This window comes from Euwallacea similis, chromosome 2, assembly GCF_039881205.1.
Source record: "Euwallacea similis isolate ESF13 chromosome 2, ESF131.1, whole genome shotgun sequence".
In the NCBI taxonomy this organism is placed as follows: Eukaryota; Metazoa; Arthropoda; class Insecta; order Coleoptera; family Curculionidae; genus Euwallacea; species Euwallacea similis.
Window position 1 is genome coordinate 2,568,317 of NC_089610.1, and position 21,868 is coordinate 2,590,184.

The 21,868-nt window shown below is 34.1% G+C and overlaps 2 protein-coding genes across 5 annotated transcripts; one reads left to right on the top strand and one right to left on the bottom strand.

Moving 5' to 3' along the window:
* The first annotated feature begins 1,422 nt into the window (after positions 1-1,422).
* Positions 1,423-15,883, top strand: tud (tudor domain containing protein). Of its 4 annotated transcripts, XM_066405934.1 has the most exons (33): positions 1,469-1,583; positions 1,649-1,988; positions 3,534-3,715; positions 3,778-4,313; positions 4,736-5,016; positions 5,152-5,345; positions 5,414-5,571; positions 6,026-6,172; positions 6,565-6,740; positions 6,798-6,884; positions 6,964-6,990; positions 7,045-7,119; positions 7,396-7,538; positions 7,590-7,746; positions 7,978-8,163; positions 8,389-8,412; positions 9,309-9,413; positions 9,465-9,642; positions 9,743-9,953; positions 10,008-10,161; positions 10,215-10,473; positions 10,525-10,688; positions 11,780-11,931; positions 12,002-12,180; positions 12,240-12,492; positions 12,752-12,962; positions 13,025-13,352; positions 13,468-13,593; positions 13,807-13,927; positions 14,162-14,341; positions 14,392-14,646; positions 14,699-14,875; positions 14,933-15,883. In XM_066405934.1, the coding sequence occupies exons 2-33, from the start codon at positions 1,762-1,764 to the stop codon at positions 15,631-15,633; spliced, it is 6,354 nt and encodes a 2,117-aa protein (XP_066262031.1). In that variant the 5' UTR covers positions 1,469-1,583; positions 1,649-1,761; the 3' UTR covers positions 15,634-15,883. The 4 variants fall into 4 exon arrangements, with proteins under 4 accessions (XP_066262030.1, XP_066262032.1, XP_066262033.1 ...); XM_066405933.1 differs by having other exon boundaries at positions 1,423-1,988; XM_066405935.1 differs by lacking the exon at positions 8,389-8,412 and having other exon boundaries at positions 1,424-1,988.
* Positions 15,884-16,004: 121 nt separating this feature from the next.
* LOC136419530 (coilin-like) lies at positions 16,005-21,421 on the bottom strand. The gene is made up of 4 exons (XM_066405948.1): positions 20,835-21,421; positions 18,491-20,186; positions 18,289-18,388; positions 16,005-16,254 (listed from the first exon to the last, which is right to left on the bottom strand). Exons 1-4 carry the CDS (start codon positions 21,071-21,073, stop codon positions 16,121-16,123), a joined length of 2,169 nt encoding a protein of 722 aa, XP_066262045.1. The 5' UTR covers positions 21,074-21,421; the 3' UTR covers positions 16,005-16,120.
* Between the last annotated feature and the right edge of the window lie 447 nt (positions 21,422-21,868).

Below are 21,868 nucleotides of genomic sequence, written 5' to 3' on the forward strand. Positions count from 1 at the left end.
GCTATGGTGTTGGCCCCCTTTATAAAATAGATGGTCATATGAATAGATTTGAATATAAGGAAATCTTAGAGAATCAAATGGTGCCATATGCGGACGATGTTATGCCCTTAAGACACATTTTCCAACAGGATAACGATCCAAAACACACGTCCAAATATGTGAAAGAATGGTTCAGGAGAAAAGGAATACGCGTTTTAGAATGGCCTTCCCAATCTCCTGATCTAAATCCTATTGAGAACCTTTGGAAAATCTTAGATCGGAAAATTAGAGATAGGACCTATAGGAATCAAGACGAACCGTTCACTGCTTTAAAACACACATGGACAAGTATGGATCCAGTCGTCCTAACCAAATTAGTAAGGTCTATGGCAAAAAGATGCGATACTGTAATTAAAAATAGTGGATATTTTCTAAAATATTAACATTTTTTAATGTAAATTGTTGTTTTGATAAATTTTAAGGCAAATATTTGCTATAAGTTGATAAGTTGCTCTACTTTTTTCCACCAAAAAATACTATTGTTAATATAAAATTCCACAAAAAAATAAAAATAAAGATTTTTTTTGTAGAAGTATTTGGACATACACTGGCTTCATATTGAACCTATACCTAAATATTTATAACTATTACAACTCCAATTATATTAATTTTTCAAAAGTTACTCTACATTTTTCCACTACTGTATATATACACGTTAACATCTATTTAAATGAAAAATAAACTATTAAGTATATACATATAATATATAATAGTGATTCAATCAAATACTGATATGCCTTTTATTATGAACACCAAACAATGTTCCATTTCCTTATATGTACAAATTGTTAATGCGTCTGTTTCTAGCCAAGTAAAGTTGACCATAAATGTTGTAAAATAAGTTCCCCCACTGACCAAGTTGGAAGCAAGTAACCTTTTGTAATGTTAATATAGGTCAACTGACTAAGTTTATTTGGAAATTTTTGGATATAAGATCATATACAGGATATCCTCAAATTTGTATCAATTATAATTTTAGTTCTATACAAGATATAATATATTATCATGAAGATATTTCAGAGAACATTAGTGCTCTGCAAAATCTTTTTAAAAAATGCTAATAAACCCATCGTCAAAAAAACACGATTTTTAATATACAGGCAAATTTTTACATTATTTCATATTTTGCGTTTTTCAAAACGCACAAAAAAATTAAACTTCTACCTTGTAGATCAAATATGCTATATTTTTGACCATGGATCTATAATCGTTTTTTATTACTTTACAGAGTACTACAGCCCTTTGAAGTATCTCCATAATGACCTGTTACACCTCATATATTATATAAAAGTAATTTTTTAATTTGGCGCAGCTCCATTCAAAGGGCATCAAATCTGGTGTACAGAGAGTCAGTCGAGTTGCTTGGCGTATGAGATCCAATTGAAATACCTTTAAAAAACAACTGCGATGCACATGCGCGGTTAGTGTGATCTCTCTTTTAATTTTAATTTCAATTTAGAAGTGAAACAAAGACATGATATGGTCTGAAAGATTGTAATTGTATAGATCACAAATCACGGGATATTTATTATTTATTTATTCATGTATGTATGGGAATTTGCCTATCGGAAGATAAAGAAAATGCTAAATTTTTATTACCATATTTTAGATAAATACCTACCTGCCATTTATCTCCTTATCAATGGCCTGTTGAGTAAATGTTCATGCCGGTAAATGAACTGCAAAATTTGCTAATTTAATCTGTTACGTTGTAATTGTATCATGAATCCAACTGCTCAGTCCGTGAGTCTCTTCATAACTTACGTGGATAAGGAGGGTCCTTTCTTGAAAGTGTGGGGGCAAGCAGAAAAAAATAATTCAATTTATGTGGAACAGTTTCTGCTCGGTGCCTCTTCGCAATTCGATCAAGGCATCGGTAAAGTACCGTTCGAATCTTTACAAGTTGGTGCTCTAGTTTGTGCCAAGTATAAAGATAAGAAATATTACAGGTATGGAGTTAGATTTGTACTATTGCAGGAACTAGATTATATGGGCAATTCTGTGTATATTGTATAGTTTGGGACACAGCAGCCAAATTGTCATGAGGCTACATCACCTTGAATTTTATACATAGACGGATTTAACAACTGTATTTTGTTACATTTACTATTATGCTATACTACATCACCTTATTTTCCACCTTTCATCAACTTGGTCAAACTAATTGCTAAACTATACTATTCTTGGTCTAATAGGCTTGGTCACTGATATGTGATCTTATATGACTGATTCGATAATTGATTAATATCGTAAAAGCAAGCCAAATTGAATGTCAGTGATCAAGGTTGTAAATGTGAAATTATTGAACTCTTTGAGAAGTTACCTCAAGTTAGAAGTGAAATTTAAATTTTTGTTAAAAGCATCATGTTCTTTTATTTCTATTAAGATTTCTATTGAGGCTATTTTTGCTAAACTTAAAGTGGCACTCACAGAGAAGCAACATTTATAGCTTTTACTATTAGGAAACCTAGTGCCAGCTAATGCAAAGTTTTGACTCTGTTGGGTTTTCATTGAAAATAGACCAATTTTACCTTTTTGATATTAGCACTCATAATGATACTATTGCATGGTGTCATTGTTCAATAAGATCAGTCTTAAATAACATAGAATCATGTTTGAGTTTTAAAGAGATTTCAAACATGAAATGAAGGGTTATTTATATTTTGGTATTAGGCAGGCAGCAAATTGTTAAATCTAATCACAAGCATATAAATTGGCCTGTGTTGGAGGTCTTAGTGTAGGATGAATTTTATTCTCAATTAGTTCAAACCAAGAATAATATGCAATTACTCCTCTCCACCAACCTCTACTTGTGTGTGAGGTATTACTCTCAAATAGAGTAAAAGAAAATATTAACAATCCTCTTCAAACATATAGAACATATTTACAATTTAAGTGAACTTTGAAAAATAAACAGATTCTTCATCTTCTTTACCATTAGCTTTAATTAATTGAAGCTACATTCTAAAATACTTTCTAGAAGAAATCAAACATGAAGTATTTTCATTGCACATTTAACTGGAATCACATCATGAAGTGGTGTGAAATAATTCATCACAGATACTTAAGATGAAATAGTCACTGGTGATAACTGCCAATCTTTAATTGAATCCATTGCCATGCAATTGTAAATCAGTCTTTTCCATAAAAATATGTTAAACCTTCAGTCAATATAAAGTATCTACTACTTGTAACTTTAATAAATGTTGCCCAATATGTTCATAGATCTCATTTTCCTAGTTCTCTTAAATGAACTAAACTGAACTAGAATAAAGGTAACAATTAAACATAATTTTAAGTTTATTTGTGGCATACAACAAACAACAAACAGGTTATTGCAATTTACCTGCTCTACAAGGATTTCTTATTTTTTATGTTTAAATTTTTTCTGATATTCTAAATAATAGAAACAGTTTCCCACAAATTAAAAGAAATATTCTTGTAAGCTAAAATAAGACATTGGGAATAATTATGCTTATCATTTTTCCTTCAAGGTCAAAAATAACCAGCATAGACTACCTGAACCAAGTTTTTGTGGAAGTAAGCTTTATAGATTATGGAAACCGAGATGTAGTCCCAGCTGAAACCATTAGAAGCTTGCAAAACTTTCCTACAGCCTTTGTTTCTATACCACCATTGGCCACCTCTTTTATTTTAGCAGAAGCTCATTGTCCAGGTATGTATATACCTTATTTTACTTTTTATAATAATAATTGAATTAATTCCTTTCTGATTTAGGCGGTGGAGAATGGAAGGAGCAGATATTTGATGTTATAGCAAAAGAACTTCGATATAGAGAAGCTCAATGCCATTTAATAACCCAGGCCACTCACTACTATTTAATAAGCCTATATATTGATGGCACAGATGTGGGTTCCCTCTTGATCAATCGGGGATTATTGCAACCAATACATCTGAATGCTCAACAAGCCGTATTGCTCAGTATGAGTTTAGAAAGGCGACCTCAACCGACTCCCGCTCAGATGGTGGTCTCTCCGACTCCGGAAATCCACACATTTAAAGCTTGCACTTTAGAACCCATGCAGCAATATGCTGTTTACGTTTCATTTGTCAATGAAGGCCCTACACATTTTTCTGTGCAGCTTCAGCAGTCGGAGGACATGTTAGCTAAATTGATGAAAGATATCAATGAAATCAATTTGAAATTGCTGGACGATGTGCCGCTGCCGGGCACAATTTGTTTGGCAAGATGTCAAGAAGATCAAAATGTGTGTCGTGCTGTAGTAACAAATGAAGTAGACAATCTATTTAAGGTATAATATTTATTATTTTTTGACTGATGGTGAATTAGAGTCAAATTATGTGTGCTGATAAGTTTTTTGGGATCATATAGTTCTCGGGGAAACAAAGGAACAAACCAAGTCTTTATTTCCACCTCAAAAGCAGCTTTATTCTGCCAATTAAACTTGCTAACTTTTCAATAAATTGGTCATTGAACGGTTTTTCTGACAACTCTCAAGATAGAAATAATTAATTTTTCGATTTATTTGTTACGTTCGAGCCTATATTTTATTTTCTTTTTAGGGAAACTGCTTTTTTGCTGAAATTTGGGAATTTATTTTAATTCAGTGCTCATCTTTATAATGTATTGTGTTCTATCTCATGTTTTATAACCCACAAGATGCACTTAGTGTTTGGATTTTCTGTTCCTTCAATATTTCCTTCTTTCTTCTAGATTTTTTACGTAGACTTTGGAAACTATGAAACCTTACCCCTAGAGTGTTTGTATCAAATTCCTTTTAAATACGTACTCCCTAAAGTAATGGCCATCAGAGTAGCCTTGAACGGCGTAGAAAAATCTACGGTTACCATGGAGATGCTCCTTGCTTTTAAAAAGTTTGTTGATAATAGGCTTCTGTATATGAAAGTGTTGTCTTCAGCAAAGAAAATTACCATACCAAAATGTGAACTGTGGGATCCTGCAACAAAGACCAATGCTTTGGACGTGATTAATAGGTGAGTGTGAGTGAGTGTTTTGATGTTATTTTAGAGTATTGCTGAAGATAAATCAAAAGTTTTTTTTTGGAAAATTGAAAGTTTGAATTTACTTAACAATTTCATTTTTTTAATTAATTTTGTTGATATATTTAGAGCCGCCCAGTACGCATATCCAGAACCACTAATCCTAAATAGAGGACTCACATTGCCAGTCAAAATAAGCTATGTATTTAGCTGTAACCGATTTTACGTTCAACTGTTAAGTAAAGAGGCAGAACTTGAAAAGTTAATGGCGGAGCTTCAAGTATCTTGCCAATCTAGCGATCCTGTTTATGAAATCAAGCTTGGTATGAATTGATGATTGAAGTTTTCTGAGATATTTTTGATTATTTAAATATTTGTGTTCTGGTTGCAGGCCTTCCATGTTGCGCTCTTTTTGAAGAAGATCAATTCTGGTATCGAAGCGAAATTGTGGAAGTAGTAGATAAGAATAATGTTAGAGTTCGGTATATAGATTATGGAAATGAGGAAGTAGTTCCGGTGACAAATTTAAAAACGGTAGAGGGAGAATTGGTACGTGAATTAGCTGTTGATTTATGCTGAAAATTTTATTAAATATTTACAATAATATGTTTTCACTAAATTATTAACTGATTGAACAAATCTGTGTAACTTTTTATACTCTGTGGGTCAAGTTATACAGTGTAAGGCCCATTTGTACAGTTATGGTTCAAAAGTCAGTTTGGCTAAACCAAAACTGGTACTTGAATCATTCATATGAATATCATTGCTGTTCTTATGGAGTGATTTAAGTATCAGTTCTGATCCATTTAAATGTAATTTTATACCATGGTTGTAGAAGTAGATCTAATAATTAATAAACTTTAGTTATTAGTATCCTTGGAGACCTGCATTAACATTGGTCAAGATGTTTGTGTTACTAACTAGTTTTCTTTTAATCATAAAGTATTTAAATATTTCGTCAACAGTCTTTTTCAAAGTCATCAAAAGTTAAAACGTATTTTAGCTCACCGTTCTTCGACCCCAAGCCATTGAATGTTGTCTAAATGGTTATCAAAATATGGGTGCAGACGAAACTAGAGACGCTCTGTTGGAAGAGCTGATTTTGGAGCAAAATTTTACCATGAGGGTCAACGAAATGATCGGGAAGAAAGTGAGAAATGTTTCGTTAACCAAATGAGATTTATGAACTCTACTAACTTTGTGATTTCCATTATTGCCATGTTACTGTTATTTTTGCTGTTCCCACATTGATGATTTATAATGATATGTTGTGCCTGTTAGTGATTGTTGGTCTTTAATTGTTGATATGTTCGTTTGTGAAATGCGTAACAGACCGACCAATAATGGCAACAGCGAATAATGCAATGGCGGCAGTTAGTAAATTGACGCAAGCGATTCCGTATATTTATTTTCCGAACGGGAATCACGAACAACGAATTACGAGCAATACGAATAACAGAGTTTATAAATCTAGCTAGAAAATTTTAGTAGAAGTATATGAGGATTCAGAATTGGATTCTTATCTTAAACGTAATTTCTCAGGCTCTCGTTGAATTGATTGACTGCAGTAACTACAATATTGCTTCAGTATTGCTGGATAAAGTAGCTGCATCCAAGAGCCAGGTGAGTCCGATGTTGGTGCAGGCAGGTAATACATTGGAGCACCGAAAGAGCAGCGATTCGAGTGATAATTATCGAGGGCAAAAGAAACCGGCAAGGTTAGAAATACAATTATTTGTGTTTGAGCGCATCAGTTGATTATTTTATCTATGTAGAGACTGGGGTAGGAACGAAAGAAGTGATAACCGAAATAACGATAAGGCAAATGATGCACCACGGCGAAATGAAAACCGAGATGCGAGGTAAGAAATTCTCCGAATGCCTTAAATTTTTGATAAGCATGTAAACAAGCCTAAATATTAATATTATTGTTTTCTTAAGCGGGTCAAACATATCTTGGCGTATAAGGTATTATTCTTTACTCCTTTCAAATGTTAAAAAATAATTTATACTTTTTTTAAGGCAAAACGATCCTAATCAGAACGAGGGATCAGCCAATGATGGTGCATCATGGAGACAAAATAACAAAGGATTTAAGTAAGCTTTAAAAAATTGTCCCGCAATGTTGCATAAATATTCCTTTCATCAAAATAAGAGAAAAAGTTGATTAATCATGTACATATCTGATAAATTACTCCAAGAGTTGTAGACAACAGATTGAGATCCATTCTCAAATTTTAATCTGCGTCTTAGAAACGAGATATTTGTGTACTATTGTTTATATTAATTTTTCGTTTTTTTTTGGAGCAAGGAATTTCTGCCCTTGAATTTTTTCACATAATTTTTAAGATTCGCATTCGTTTAAATTTGCAGTCGACAAGACCGAAACAGTAGGGACTGGGGCGATCGAAACCAGCAAGGCGATAAGTCGAATATAATTGAAAGATTTAATAAAAATAGGGATAGAGGTGAACGGGGAGGAGACAATAGAAACAGTAACCGGAACAATCAAGATAGTACGTCAATTGCAGACCTCATTGATTAGTTTTGTTGATTTCTCTTTTAAGATGAATTTCAGAAGTCGTCAATTTGGAATAACAGTCCGGTAAATGAAAGTGCCTCGCCCGCGTCCGACGAGGGATGGGCAGATTCTGCTTCTCCGGGACAGAACAGTTTTGATGGTGGGCGCAAGTCCAGGGATGATAAGTTCGGAGGGTGGAAAAAGTGAGTGTTTTATTCATACTTTGGCCATTACAATAATTCACTTTTAATATATATTTCCCAATGATTACGAAGTAAAAGGTTCGAGATATTTGTTGAGTTCCGCCTTTTAGAAGACGTGAATTCCGAATGTCATATGAGAACAACTGACGATGAGGGTTAATTTTTCACTTTATGTATTTACGTTTATACAGTTTCAATGATATTTACATTAAATATTTTTTTCTTGCTCAGGTATGACAATCGTAGCGATAGACAAGATCGGGGTGAGCGAGGTGGTTGGAAAAGTCGAGACGGTGACAAGACCGGATGGTCCAACAAAGACAACAATAGAGGAGGATGGGACAAGAAAGACGACGCCAAAGGCGGGTGGAACAAAGACGGGTTTAACCGAGACGGTTTTAGAAAGGATTTCAGAAAGTAAGTAGTGCAAATATTTAAATATAAAAGATTTGATCCAACAGGATAGGAAAATAATTTCGGGTCGTTAAAAACAGTGAAAAATATATGGAAACCAATCGGTATTCTACGTATATTTCTGACTATTTCTGAAGACCCGGAATTGATTTACTTCTCTGTCGGAGCAGGCCTTTAGCTGAAATAATTTCCTTAAAATTTTATGTCAACAGTAATAACCCTTTTCAGACCGTGCCCACCTAGGCATAACAGGTAAATAAATGGTAAAACTTTCAACGCGGTGTAAGTAATTTAAAAACAAACACGTTCGTTGATGATGCATTTGTGACTACTATTTATGTTTCGTTGTTGTAATTATACAAAAATGCTCTTTGCACACATTTTTGAGAAAAGGTCTTATGGGAGCTTGTATTTTCGTGTTTCTAAGACATATTTGATATCTAATCTTTTATTGCAGTACCTAGTTGATTTATCGATGAGACTTGGCATTAAATTTGCTTTATGTTGGGAAGCTTTTATTTATTGGAAATGGAGGTGATCCTCAGTGAGCTTTAAAACTTTATTTTGCATCTGTATTTCGACTTTCGTTTTTCCTAAATGCACCACGCAAGTTCCGAAACAATTTCTCCACTACATAAATCACCTAAATGTCCTCTCTGTATAAAATACATTCACAGAATATAATGAATTTTATATGGGAATGCTTAGGCCACGATACGAGAATGTTTGTTATGAAATTATGGTGATAAGTGAATTGGTAGTGCCAATTTTTAATTTTTGTTGCTTATAAGCAAGTATTGTAGGACAATTCAATTCAGAAAGAAGGGGTTCAGTATGAATTCATTTATATGTATATCTGTCTGACTTAGTTCTCATTAGTTTCTTCATAGTATATATTTGAATTGTAGATTATATGAAGTAAATATTCTCTAAAATTCAGGCTGCTGATATCGGAAACTGGCTCAGTTCCGAGATGGAAAAAGTGAGAAAATAATTAATTTCACACTTTCTCTTTCGATACAGAGCTAATTATAAGATTGATTATATTCACTTGTAGTTCATTGTATAATTCGGTGTGCTTTATGTGCGCTTCGTAATTAAACCCATCCAGTATATTAATACGCCACCGTAGATTTATGTGTTTTTAGAGACGGAAGTGAATTGAGTTCAAGTGGTTCAGAAAAAAGCTTCCGCAAAGGTCCCAGAACTAGTTCTAGAAATGATCATGGTGCCGGAAGGGGTTTTCAAAATAAGTAAATATTACCAAATAATTTATAGTAGATCCTGTAATATTTTTTCTATAGGGGAGGTAATTCATTTGATACTAACTCGTGGAATGTAAGTAGTGTTAGTGTGCCCCTCGATGCAGCTTCAAACTCTGCCTCTTTCACGAAACAAAATATAGTAGGTACCGATGCTGCTGTAGTGATTAGTTGGTTCCATAATCCGGCACATTTTTATTGTCAGCTGCAAAGTGTTCAGGTAAGATTCCATTGAAAAAGTAATATTTTTGGATCGTGCTTTAGCGTTTGTTTATCAACAAATTTTCTATTTTAAGTCATTATTTTACTCTGACTTTTAGCCGGAGTTTAAAACATTAATGGAAGAAATACAGCAATTTTACAAGGATAGAATACCGGAATCCTGTGCTGTAGGGGCACCAGTAGTAGGCCTTTTCCCCGAGGATAACGTTTTATATAGGGCGCAAATTTTAGAAGCTGTGGGCGATCAATACAAAGTATTTTACGTGGACTTCGGAAATGTTTCTACTATTACCAAAGTCTGGCCGATTGGTATAAAATAAATTTTGTGATGACGTTAAAAAGTAAAACAAAAAATAATTGCAGACAAGAAATTTATGCAAATGCCCGCTCAAGGTTTAAGCTGTGGATTGGCCGGAGTGGCTCCTAGCGGTGAAAGTTGGCCCGATCCATCAACTTTTTCCCAATATTTTGGAAAAGAGTTTTACATGGCTCGATTTTTAGATAGAGACGAAAATCGGTCAGTTCATCATACCTTATATTTTCTTTAGTAAATAATTAGTGGTTTTTCAGAACTTATATTCAATTATGGGACAATCAGGACGAGGTTTTGCAACTTCTCAAACAAGCCAACCTTATAAAAGTTCCAGCTAATGCTCAACCAGAATTAGGTGTCCAAGTTCCTCTGCTACTTAATCAACAGTTCCGCGTGGTACTTAAAAGCGTAAACAACTTAAATGATATCATAGTTGCTCTGGAATGTGGCTTGGCGCTGAGTTGTAAAGCACATAACATTGAGAGGGCTAGCGAATCATTTGAGGACCTCTTGAAGGTTCTTATTGGTCATTTTTTTGTTTTTTAATTCTAATGGTTTCATTTGAAGGCTTATGTGGAACAAATTTTGATCGTGTACGTCGATAACGTAATAGATGATACCGTGTTAGACGTAACTTTCTACGATAATGAAGGCAATAAAGTTGTGATATTGACACCTGATGAGGGAGCGTTGGATAATGTGGATCCTCTTTGCCCTCCGTTAGTGATCAGGTGAGCAAAAATTTCATTTTCAAATGCTGGTCTTAATTTTAGAAAAAGTTCAATTATAGCTATTGTAACGTATAGGGTGTTTACCATCCCAACCTTTTTGTCGTGCGGTTCCAAAGTTTGCAATGTAAATCATACGCATTTGTTCCTCAAGTACATACACAAGTAGAGGTAAAATATAGATTCCGGCATTTTCAAAAAGAAGTCGTTTAAATCGCAGTGAGGGCTCTAAAAATCTCAGAAAAGTTCTGGAAATGCTAAGAAGTTGCTGAAACCCTGCCAAAATCTATGGGAGGGTATTTTCATTTCTAGTTTTCGACGAACGGAATGAAGTTCAAACTGAAATAGAACGAATCCTTACTGCTAAATTAGCATTAAAAACATGCTTTCGAAAAGTAATAGTGAAGTGACTAACGGTGTTGCGCAATTACGGGTTCCGGAACAGGTTACCCGAGATAAAAATTATATCATATGATGAATAAATTAAATATTTATGTGGATTGTGAATGGGAACGTCACCGAGCAAAATCTTATTTATATATATTATATATATTATATATATTATATATATATTATAAACAACGAGCAAATGTTTTAGAGATGCTGGAGCATAATTTTGATAGATATGAGAAAAAGATCAGAACAACCCAAGTTTATGTTGATGAAACTCAAGTCGGGGTCTGAGTTCTTTAAGACTGTAGAACAGGGTTGTACTTAATTAGGAAATAATTTTGTAAGCGGTATAATTTACTGTTGAAGCTTGATAAACTTCTCGTTTCGGGTATCAATAACAAACGGTTCTATGCGAATGGGAAATGCAAACTTTGCTTGCTTTCATTTGAAAAATATTATTGATTTCAATTATCTCGATATGCAATCGATCAGATTACAAGCTGGTTAACTGGAAAGGTTATAGTTCACATGGTTTTAAGTAACCATCATATCTTCTTATTTATCAAGTTCTATTAATCGATGTTAACATATCATTGATATGAAATATTGGTTTAAGAAAAACAATTTTTTCGCTATAGTTACTTATAGAAATTACAGTCGCTAACATCTAGATTAAACTTGACTTACTTTACCTATTTCAGTTCTGTGCTTTTTGGTTACGTTTCTCATGCAACTGAGACGTCTGTTTTTATCCAGCCGGACGCTCAAGCAGACCCAATCACTGATTTATTACATAAGCTATTTGAGGCTTATGAAAACGTTACTGAGGAAAGTAACATAATTCCGGAAGAAGGTTTGTGCATCAAAGAGAAGTGGGTTAAAATTTAGTATTACATCAAGGGTTTTTTTTTTAAATAAAATAGACTTTGTGTATGCCGTCCACGGATCCGATGGTAATTGGTACCGAGGGAGGGTCGACAGTTTCAATGATGATAATGCTACAGTTTTTTACGTTGATTATGGAAACTACGAGAGCGTGCCTTTTAGCTCCCTGAGAGAACTAAAAAGCGAGTTCAACATCCCTAGCATAATGTGTGTGCAGGTATGTTTTAGTTTAAATTTGATTGAAAGATATTTTCTGGATGTAAATACCATAAACAGGTCACTGTAACTTCGGGAGCAGCTTCCTCATTCTTAGATAAATATGTAGTCGCTTCTATCTGTTATGGAGATAGCAGTTGGGAAGGCGCATTGGAGGAATGGGTTCAACCAGAGAAAATTAAGGAACAGGTTCCATTGACTGAAGAAACCACACAAGAACAGGTCGTTGAAGTGGAAGTTACCCACGAGCCTTCGACTGTAATTAGGCAACAAATTGCAGAGGAGCAACCACCGGCCCCAAGAGAAACTTTAGGTAAACGAATTTAATTAATTTTAGTTCGAGTTCAGAAAGACTCGGATAACAAGGCAAGTTAAAAAATAATAGGAACAATGTTTTGTTGCAAAATTTATAACCGGTCTTAGAATTGGAATGCCCCACTAAACTTATATGATTGTGAAACCTCAGAGTTTTCTAAGAAATTAAAATATATACTATATTGTAAAAATTTGAGTTGTATCAAGGAGGGTTCGAAATCTTTTTTCGTTTTGGTTATAATTTGTGCCTCTTTCAGTTGCAGAAATAGCTCAACCCGGTATTCCCATCTTTGTCAGCCATATTGATAGCCCGACGGAATTTTATATACAATTTACTGAGGCCAAAGCAGCGTTAGAAGAATTGCAACAGCAACTGCAGGATATGGCAGGAAAAATGCCTATAGTGGAGAATATTTCAGTCGGAGTTTTATGTGCTGCACCTTACAGCCTTGATCACTTGTGGTACCGGTCGGTGCTTATTTTTCAAACCTAATTTCCATGAAAACAAAGTATTTTTTCTTCCTTTTTAGAGCTGAAGTATTGGATGCCGACGAAGACATAACCACAGTCCGCTTCATCGATTACGGCAACACCGATGTGATTAGCAACAAGACGACAGAAGTTAAGACATTGCCCGCAAATTTATTAAGTCTCGCGGTGTATGCCTCCAGGTGCAGCTTGAAACTCAAAGCGATAGATGAAGATTGGAGTGAACAGGCTCTGGAAGTATTCGAGGAATTTACGAAATGTGATAATGTTACCGCACAATTTATCACTCAAGATGAAAAAACCAATATCGTAGAGGTATACGCGAATGGTGCTAATGTAAAGGATATGTTGATAGCTCAAAATCTGGCGGTAAGTTATGATCAAGAACGCATTTTTTTAAGCATCAGGCTAGTTTGCGTTGTATTCAACTAAACTAACCTAAAGTAGTAATCAGAAACTCGACTTATTTAAATCATTTTTTCAGACTCCGTGCGAAATTGGTGCCGAGAGTAGCGTCGCGAAATGTTTCGTCAGCCACTTAAATTCCCCTTCAGAGTTTTGGGTTCAAATGGAGAACTGCGTGAATGAGTTGGAATTTATCGCAGAGCAGGTGAATACAAAATTTAGCATAATTAGTCACATAACATAAATTTATGGGTAAAAAAGCGTATAAAACAAAGGTCTTTAAATGGTAAGAGGATGAAAAACTACAAAGGACAAACTATTAAGTAATTTGTGAACAATCTTTTGTTAGATATTTAATTTTACTAGTCTTAGATTTGATTTTAATAGTTTCACTTCCTAATACGAGTTTCTTCTATAGCTGTCCGGTGCAGAACAATTTCCTGAATTGGAAGATTTAACACCTGGTACACTATGCGCAGCATTATTTCCAGACGATGACATGTGGTATCGTGCCCGGATTCTATCGAATACAGTTGCAGGTAAAAGTCATTTGAGTAAAAATACTATAAGTTTTAAGACACTTTTACCTTGCAATTCACTTGACAAGACTTATTGTGAGTAGACAAAGCAACCTCATTAATATAATTAAAAAAATACATTAATATCTCGTCCTCCGTGCGTATCCCTCTCGTTGCAATCTTGAATAGCTGACTGCGGATAATTTGCATCTTAATCATCAAATTATTTATACCAACGTCCATTGTTTCAAATAGGCATTGAACTTCTTTTCATCGATTATGGCAACCCAAGCGTCAGTAGCAGTCTTCGACAGCTACCAGAAAACTTAGTAGTGACCCCTCCTTTGGCCCAGAAATGTAGTCTTCAAAGGCCAGAAACGATACCGTACTGGACCAAACAGGCTCAAGATAAATTTGCAGAAATTGCTGCAGACGGTACATTTTCTCCAAGTTCAAATATGACGATTTTTGAGATACATTTTTAGGTGCAACTACATTCGAATTAAATAAAGTTACTGCAGGAGAAACGGCTATGGTAGAGTTATTGCTCAACGGCGAAAACATAGTTCCAAAAATTTTACCTGTAACCGAGGACGGGTTCATTAGGAATTTCGAATCTCTATCAAAATTCTGCGTTGAAAAGGGACGAGAAATGTTACCGGAATTACACTTGGAACCCATGCCTAACATGGTTTGGGATGACGAGTCTAGCAAGACCTTCCTAGAATTGTATCCTAATAGTAAGACAAAATAATTGAAAATCTCTATTCTTATTAATATTGTTTATTACAGATACTTTATTCCAAGTAGAATTTATAAGTGATAATGGTGTTCGCCTTTATAAGCAGGGCGTGGATATCCGCATAAATTTAGGAGGCGTTAAAACCGTACGTAACTTATCGAATACTGAATCTGAAAAGACTGATGACCTGTTCGTGAGTGAGGATCAAGTAATTGACTACAAAACCAGTAAGTGGCTATTTAATGTCACTAAACACTACTGATAATTATAATATTCTCTTTCAGGTGGTGATAGTTTTGAAAACCAACATTCCAAGCAGACAGATAAAGAAATAATTGAATCAACATCAAGGCAAGAAATTTATGCAGCCCCAGATACTGAAGAGCAAGATTCCGGACGTTCTTCCGAGGTTCAGAAGGTTGCGGATAATACTAATAGTTTAGATGAAGATTCGGGTGTTAATTCAGAACAGGAGGTAATTAAGACAAGTAATGTAGAAAAAACAGGCTCTCAGCAAAGTGAAGAATGTGAAGACACCAATTGTAACGCTGAGAAAGAGGAAGGTAGTGTCAAAGAATTAAATGGACTACAAACGGAGGATTTGAAAGTGGAAGTTATAAAAAGTGAGAGTGAAACCAAAATTCAGGCGGTTTCGTCTGAACATCAAGAAATAAAAACGTTAAAGAAGGAAGTTGTTAAGCAGAATAAAGAAACATCTGGTGACTCAATGTCAATTAAAGTTGTGCAAAAGGCAATAAAAAGTAGATCGTCCAGTATAGAGAGACCTCGCAGCCGTCACGATGAACAAATCATCCCCGGTTACATATCACGTCCTCAAAGCCCTCTAACAGAAAACATGACTGAAGAAAACAAACCCGCAAGCAGACCTTCCAGTTCTCAAGGTCGTCGTATAAGCCACGATGACAAAATTTTGCCTGCAGTTTTATCTCGGCCACAGACTCCTGTACCAGAACAGGAGGGTTAAATGCGTTATTACCATGATTCACTTTCTTTTTTTTTTTAATTAAAGCTCGTTTTTACTAATCATGTTGATTCGTACCGACACTTAAGTGTTTGTGGATTAAGTGTGTGTTCTAGCACGTTTATTTTCCGAGAATCTCGTATTTTTCTTTAACAGTTTTCTTGTTTACGTGAGTTATAACTATGTATCGATGCATTATGTGTTATTTTTTTCTTGAATATATTAAGTTTATAAAAGTAATAGTGTTTCAATTTAGTGTGACGCTATTAAGGGGGTGCTTATTGAATCTCCTGCTTTATGTAATGTTTCCAAGTTTTTTCTTTAAATGGTTCTATGCCTATTTTAAAGGCAATATAACACACAATATTGCAACGTTCAATTTTAAGACTCAACATTATTTTCCTTTAATTGCTAATAATGGTAAATATAACGAAATCACAAAAGTAAATAAGAAATTAATAGAGGACAATAAATGATAGTAACGAATACTTTATGGAAATAACAACTTCGGTTCAACAACATTCTCCCACCGCAACTCTTTACACCCTGGTTCTACATCCATTGCTTTTACGTCGAGATCTATGAAGAATTTTCCAGTGGGATTAGCAAATTCCTGCATACCACCTGAAAACACGAAAATTATAAATCCGTTTTTATTTAAAAAAATAACATAATTCGATTCATGTGACATGACTGTAAAGATACATCAGATGTTCAGGAATTTAAATAAATGTACATACAGAGTGATATTTTAAAAACTTGTAATGGCTATATCTTAGAAATGAAAAGATTTGAAAAATGTCTCGAAATTTCTATAATAAAGAGAGAGAACCAAAATTATATATGCATGTACGTGCTAACCTACCCACGTATGCCCTCTAACTACCAGCCACCTCAACTTTGTAATTTTAAATGGCAACACCCAATTGTAATACCTCATTTTAAAACTTTAAAAATGATTTACGATCGTATTAACTAACATTACATTTGTTCAAGGAGTTATCGAATCATAAAATAAAAAAGGAATAGAATGTTTGCATTTACCTTTTAGTTAATTAAGTGTTCAAAACGATTTCCGTTATTTTCCAGACAATAACAGACCGTTTTCAAATTTCTGACGAATGTTAACTAAAGTTTCCCTTGATATAAACCGGCATGCTTGAAAAATTATTTCTCGTTGTTCCTTAATTAAGTCAAGCTAAGTTTTAAAGACCCCAGATTTTAGATGTCCCCATAAAAAAAAACCAAGTGACGTTAGGTCTGGAAACCGTGGTGGCCACTCGATTGCGCCTCTTCTACCAATTCATCTATTTAAATAATGGTCATCTAACCATTGCCTAACTGAAGCCAAATAGTGAGGAAGTACACTGTTGTGGTGAAAATGTAGCAAATCTTCATCTAAAGACATTTCCTTGTATGTCAATCTGGTTTTCTAATATTCATGAATATTCACGAATAATCAAAGGTTCAATGGCATTTTCAAGCATATCAGCATAAACCACACCATTTAAGTTTCTCTCTAAATAACGGACCAATAATAACATCCCCCAATATGCCAATCCAAACATTAGGCTTTTCAGGGTACTGGGTATGACCTCTAAATACGTGTGGGTTCTGCTCAGTCCAATAACGACAATTTTGCTTATTAACATACCCATTTAAATAAAAAGAAGATTCATCACTAAAACAAATGTTTTTCATAAGTCAGGGTTCAGTAAAAATTCTCTGAGTCATTAATTCACAAAATTCAATTCTCCTGTCCGGGTGATTGTTACAAAGTTCTTGAACGATTTGGATTTTATAAGGATGAAATATGTTCAATTTTAATGTCCTCCTAATTGTTTTGCGTTAAAGTCCCGCTGCTCTCGAGCCATAAATAAGTATTATTTCTATACGTTCAGCAATATTGTTCACCATTGTGGAAGAAATAAAATGAAATGAACACCTTAATGACACTGATGCTCAGTTTTAAAGATTATTAAACGATATTAGTCAAAATCTTCTTCATTGATTTCAGTATTAAAATGAAATGAAATTAATGGACGTCTAAAAGCATAATTCCGGATAAAAAAAAGTTTACTAATTTTGCTGACCACTATGACTATAATATAAAAAATGTAAACAGTTCTAAATTGTTCAAAACCTCTGAATAAACGATAATTATTTGAAATATTAGTCTGCGCTTCAATACGATTCTGAAAATCTATATTCTATTCCTTTTTTTATTTAATAATTCGATAACTGCTTGAACAAATGTGATGTTAGTTAATAGGATCGTAAAGCATGTTAAAAGAGCTTTAAAATGAGCCCTTACGAATAGGGGATTGCCATTTAAAATTACAAAGTGGGGGGTGGTTGGGGGTTAGAGAGTAGACGTGGGTAGGTTAGTAAGTACATAATTTTGGTTCCCCCTACTTATTATAGGAACGGTTTCGGGGAATTATTCAAATATTTTTTCATTTCTAAGATATAGCTATTGCAAGTTTTTAAAATGTCACCCTGTATATGTATGTTACCTGCTTTATTCTACTAAGATTACAAATTCACCAGCTTTATTGTACAAGGATTATAATGAGTCAGTTTATGGCTACAAAACAATATCATAATGAGCTCTTTATAATCGAATCGGATATGAAATATTTAGTAAACTTGACTTACTTAGTATCTTAAAAGACACAACTTCGGACGCGTAGTTTGCTACTTTCCCAATAATAAGGCTGGACAATTGAGGGGTATAGTTCTCTGAGATTTTGAGAATCTGTAAACAGCTAGTTATGAATTATCGAAACTTTACGCAACATAATAAAATATTGCAATATGTAATTTTGCTTGCATCAAAACTGAAGTATTAAAATATTACCTTAAAAGCTATTATATCCCCAACCTTAGGTTCCAATCTGTCTTTCATAGATGGAGAATTCTCGATATTTTCCACAGTAAATATCGGTTTATCTTCCATTAAAACGTCTTTTTCATTAGCAATTGGCATTGCTTCAACTTGGGGGGCAATAGAAGATTTCTCATTCTCAGTAGGAACATTATATTTCTCACTCTCAGTAGAAACACTACTTTTCTCATCAATCTTCAATGCTTCAACACTTCCCTCTTCATCCTGATTTATTGCTCGCCCTTGGTCATCAAACCTTATATGAACCCTATGAGTATTCGGTGTAATTTCAGGTATAGAAATTTCATGTTTAGTAGGTATAAATAAGGGCTCGACTTTGCTTTTAGATTTCCTAACGCGTTTCCTCAATCGCTTTCTTTTCTTCACATGTTCTATTGATGAAACATCGCTTTCCTGAGACAAAACTGAAGATATATCCCTTAATTCCTCTAGGAAAGAACCTATACCAAATCCTGTGCTTGGTTTTCTAATTTTACTATCTTTTGCAGGTTTTAGGATGTCATTAGTGGGGTTTGATTCTTGTGAAGCAGTGCTGATGTTGTGAGTGACTGAATCATATGAACAATCCAGACATATTTCAGAAATACGAGTCCCATTTAAATTATTCAAATCGTTCAAATTATTTTCTTCAGTTCCGTCCAATACGCCACTTATCGGTTCTGGATTTTTAAAGCTACATGTCTCATTCTGTTTTACAGATCCTATCACCACAGGCATATTAAAACTACCACTTGATGGTAATGAGATCACATCATCTTCTACGAAGGTCCCTTGTGACAGGTCAGTTGCTGATAACTGTGGATTGGCATCATGTTTGAGCATTTGTAAAACTTTGTCTAATCGCTTCTTTGGCTCAGAAGAATTTAAATTCGTCTTCTCACCACTAAAGGCTGGATTAGTACATGAAGTATTTGCAGCTTTTTGATTTAAATAAATTTGGGTGTAATTTGATGCTTCTTCTTTGTGATTCTCAGGAGATACTTCTACCTTTCCTGACGGAATGACTTTTTCAAATTCAGAGATCATAATCTTAACATAGTTTTCTTTTGGAAAATCCTCCGAGCACTCTGACAGCCGTTTAGACGAATGATCACTTGGCACAACTTTGTCATTTCCTGCAACACCTGGTTTGGTAAGATATTCAACTTTAACAATATTCACTCGTTTCTTTGATATATGTTCATCAGTTATTCTTTGTGGAGGGATATATTTGGTATATTGTTGGACTGCATTGTCTGCCTGTCTTGAAAGTCTCACCGCTGTCTCTGGTAATGTTGAACCAACTTCACTAATGTGAGTTTTATTAGGTTTCAGGGGAGTCAATGCTTCCTGGTTTACAATCTCCTGACCTTCTTGATTTTGTTTGTTTTCTAAAACTGAATCTACAACAGTTTTCGGAGTAGACACTGGTACAGAAATTTCTGTTTTTGATAGGTCTTCTTTTGAAGGAGTGTTATTATTAGAAAGATTGGTACCAAGGGCTTGGCCATCAGTTTTGTGTTTTTTGTAATCTATGTTTTCTTTGTCTGTTGAATTAGGTGGTTCTTCTAATTGTCTTTTTGTTGGCGTGTTTGGAACGATATTCTCTGGTGTAGAGATATTATTAAAGAGCTCATATGCAGCCTCAATTTGATTCAGAGGATGAACACTGAAGATAGAAAGTAAATATTAGTTAACAAAGATGAAATGTTTAATAATATTTTGCAACACTATACACTGAAAATCCGACAGTATTGTGGTACTCCTTAAAGCAATTGTAATTCTAAGTAGTAGTTGTAGTATTGCAATTGTTTAGTATTTCAGGTCTGATTAGGCCAGTACAAACTACCTATATATTTTCTATATATTCTATATATTTTCAAAATAGACATGATCAGAACAATAATAAAGCGACCAACTGCTGAAATCGTTTTACAGAGTTGCAATCAGTTTCATTTTGCTTTCTTTCATATGTACCTACATACATATTATCAGATATTACCTTTTGGAAAGGCACAATATTAACTTATTTAAATACAGCTTTATGTGATCATGCCAGCTTATCAACATAGGTTAATGGTATGTCAATAATTTGCTGACATTCTTACCTTCAATTTTGATTAAATGTCTTTTCTCTATATACAAAGAATATGCCTTCATTCTCTAAAAAATCATAATTAAACCTAACTTAAACATTAACCCATAAAAGGCATACTGCATAGATCAACTGAAAATCTGTCCCAAGGTGCCAAAATTATGTAGATCAATCAAATTCATTTATTGGGACATGAAATGACAAGAGTATTTACTTACGTACCACACGATCTTCTGGCTATGAAGAATCCTCACATCCTCTGCAGCAGGTAAATAGTGTTGTGCAATAGTTAAATAAAAATCCTTTATTTTAAAGAGATTTTCAATGTGCTGTTTTACATCGTGTATTGTTTTAAAAGTGTCTTTAATCAAAATTATTGTAAATTTACGGTAATCTTTGTAATATTTACTTAGATCTAAAGTTACAGTGAAAATATTAGCAAAATTTGAATTTGAAGACATTGCTCCGAATGTTGTCCCCACGTGTGATAATAAGCACTTATATTTTTTTATCAACCAGCGATCATTACTTTAGGAATTTAATACCAAAACATTTATTATGTTACCTATATGCACAACACGAGAAAAAAAACAGGATAAAAAAGGCAGAGCGTAGTAGAAACTACAGCATTAATAACATTATGAAGGGCTCTGAGACTTAACTCTGGGGCGACCAATGTCATAGGACGGAGGACGCAAGGAGGGTAGAAATTTATAGGTTAGCTAAGGCCCCTATAAATTTCTTTTTGATTACTGCGCATCGAATGGGACGTATCCATTATGACATGCCGCACGTCTTTTGTTTACATTCTCTTAACCTTAATTCGTTTTCGAATCCTTTTGAAAAAAAACTCGGTTTTCGGAAAGAGAATAATAAAGTAATTTGAAGAATATTGCAGGAAATGGCTTTGACCCATAGCTTTGTCGTTTCTGGCGTCCGAGTGTAGAAACAGCAACTAACCAATTCGGCTGTTTAGTTCTGGAACCTGTGGACGCGATATCGAAGATAGAAAAGACAAACACACGTAAACTATTTTAAATCTAATGATTCAAACGAAACATGAATATCGCAAATATTAACTAAAAGCCATCCTCAGAAATTAAGTTTCATACCTTATGTAGAAAATAGAGCGTTTTCGATACATGTTTATATGAAATATTTGATGAATTTTAGAGCTTAGAATGATATGTGAGTAAAGTTGGGTCTCTGAGAATATTTATTTACATTTATTTTAATCTGTGGCAACGTTAAAGAAC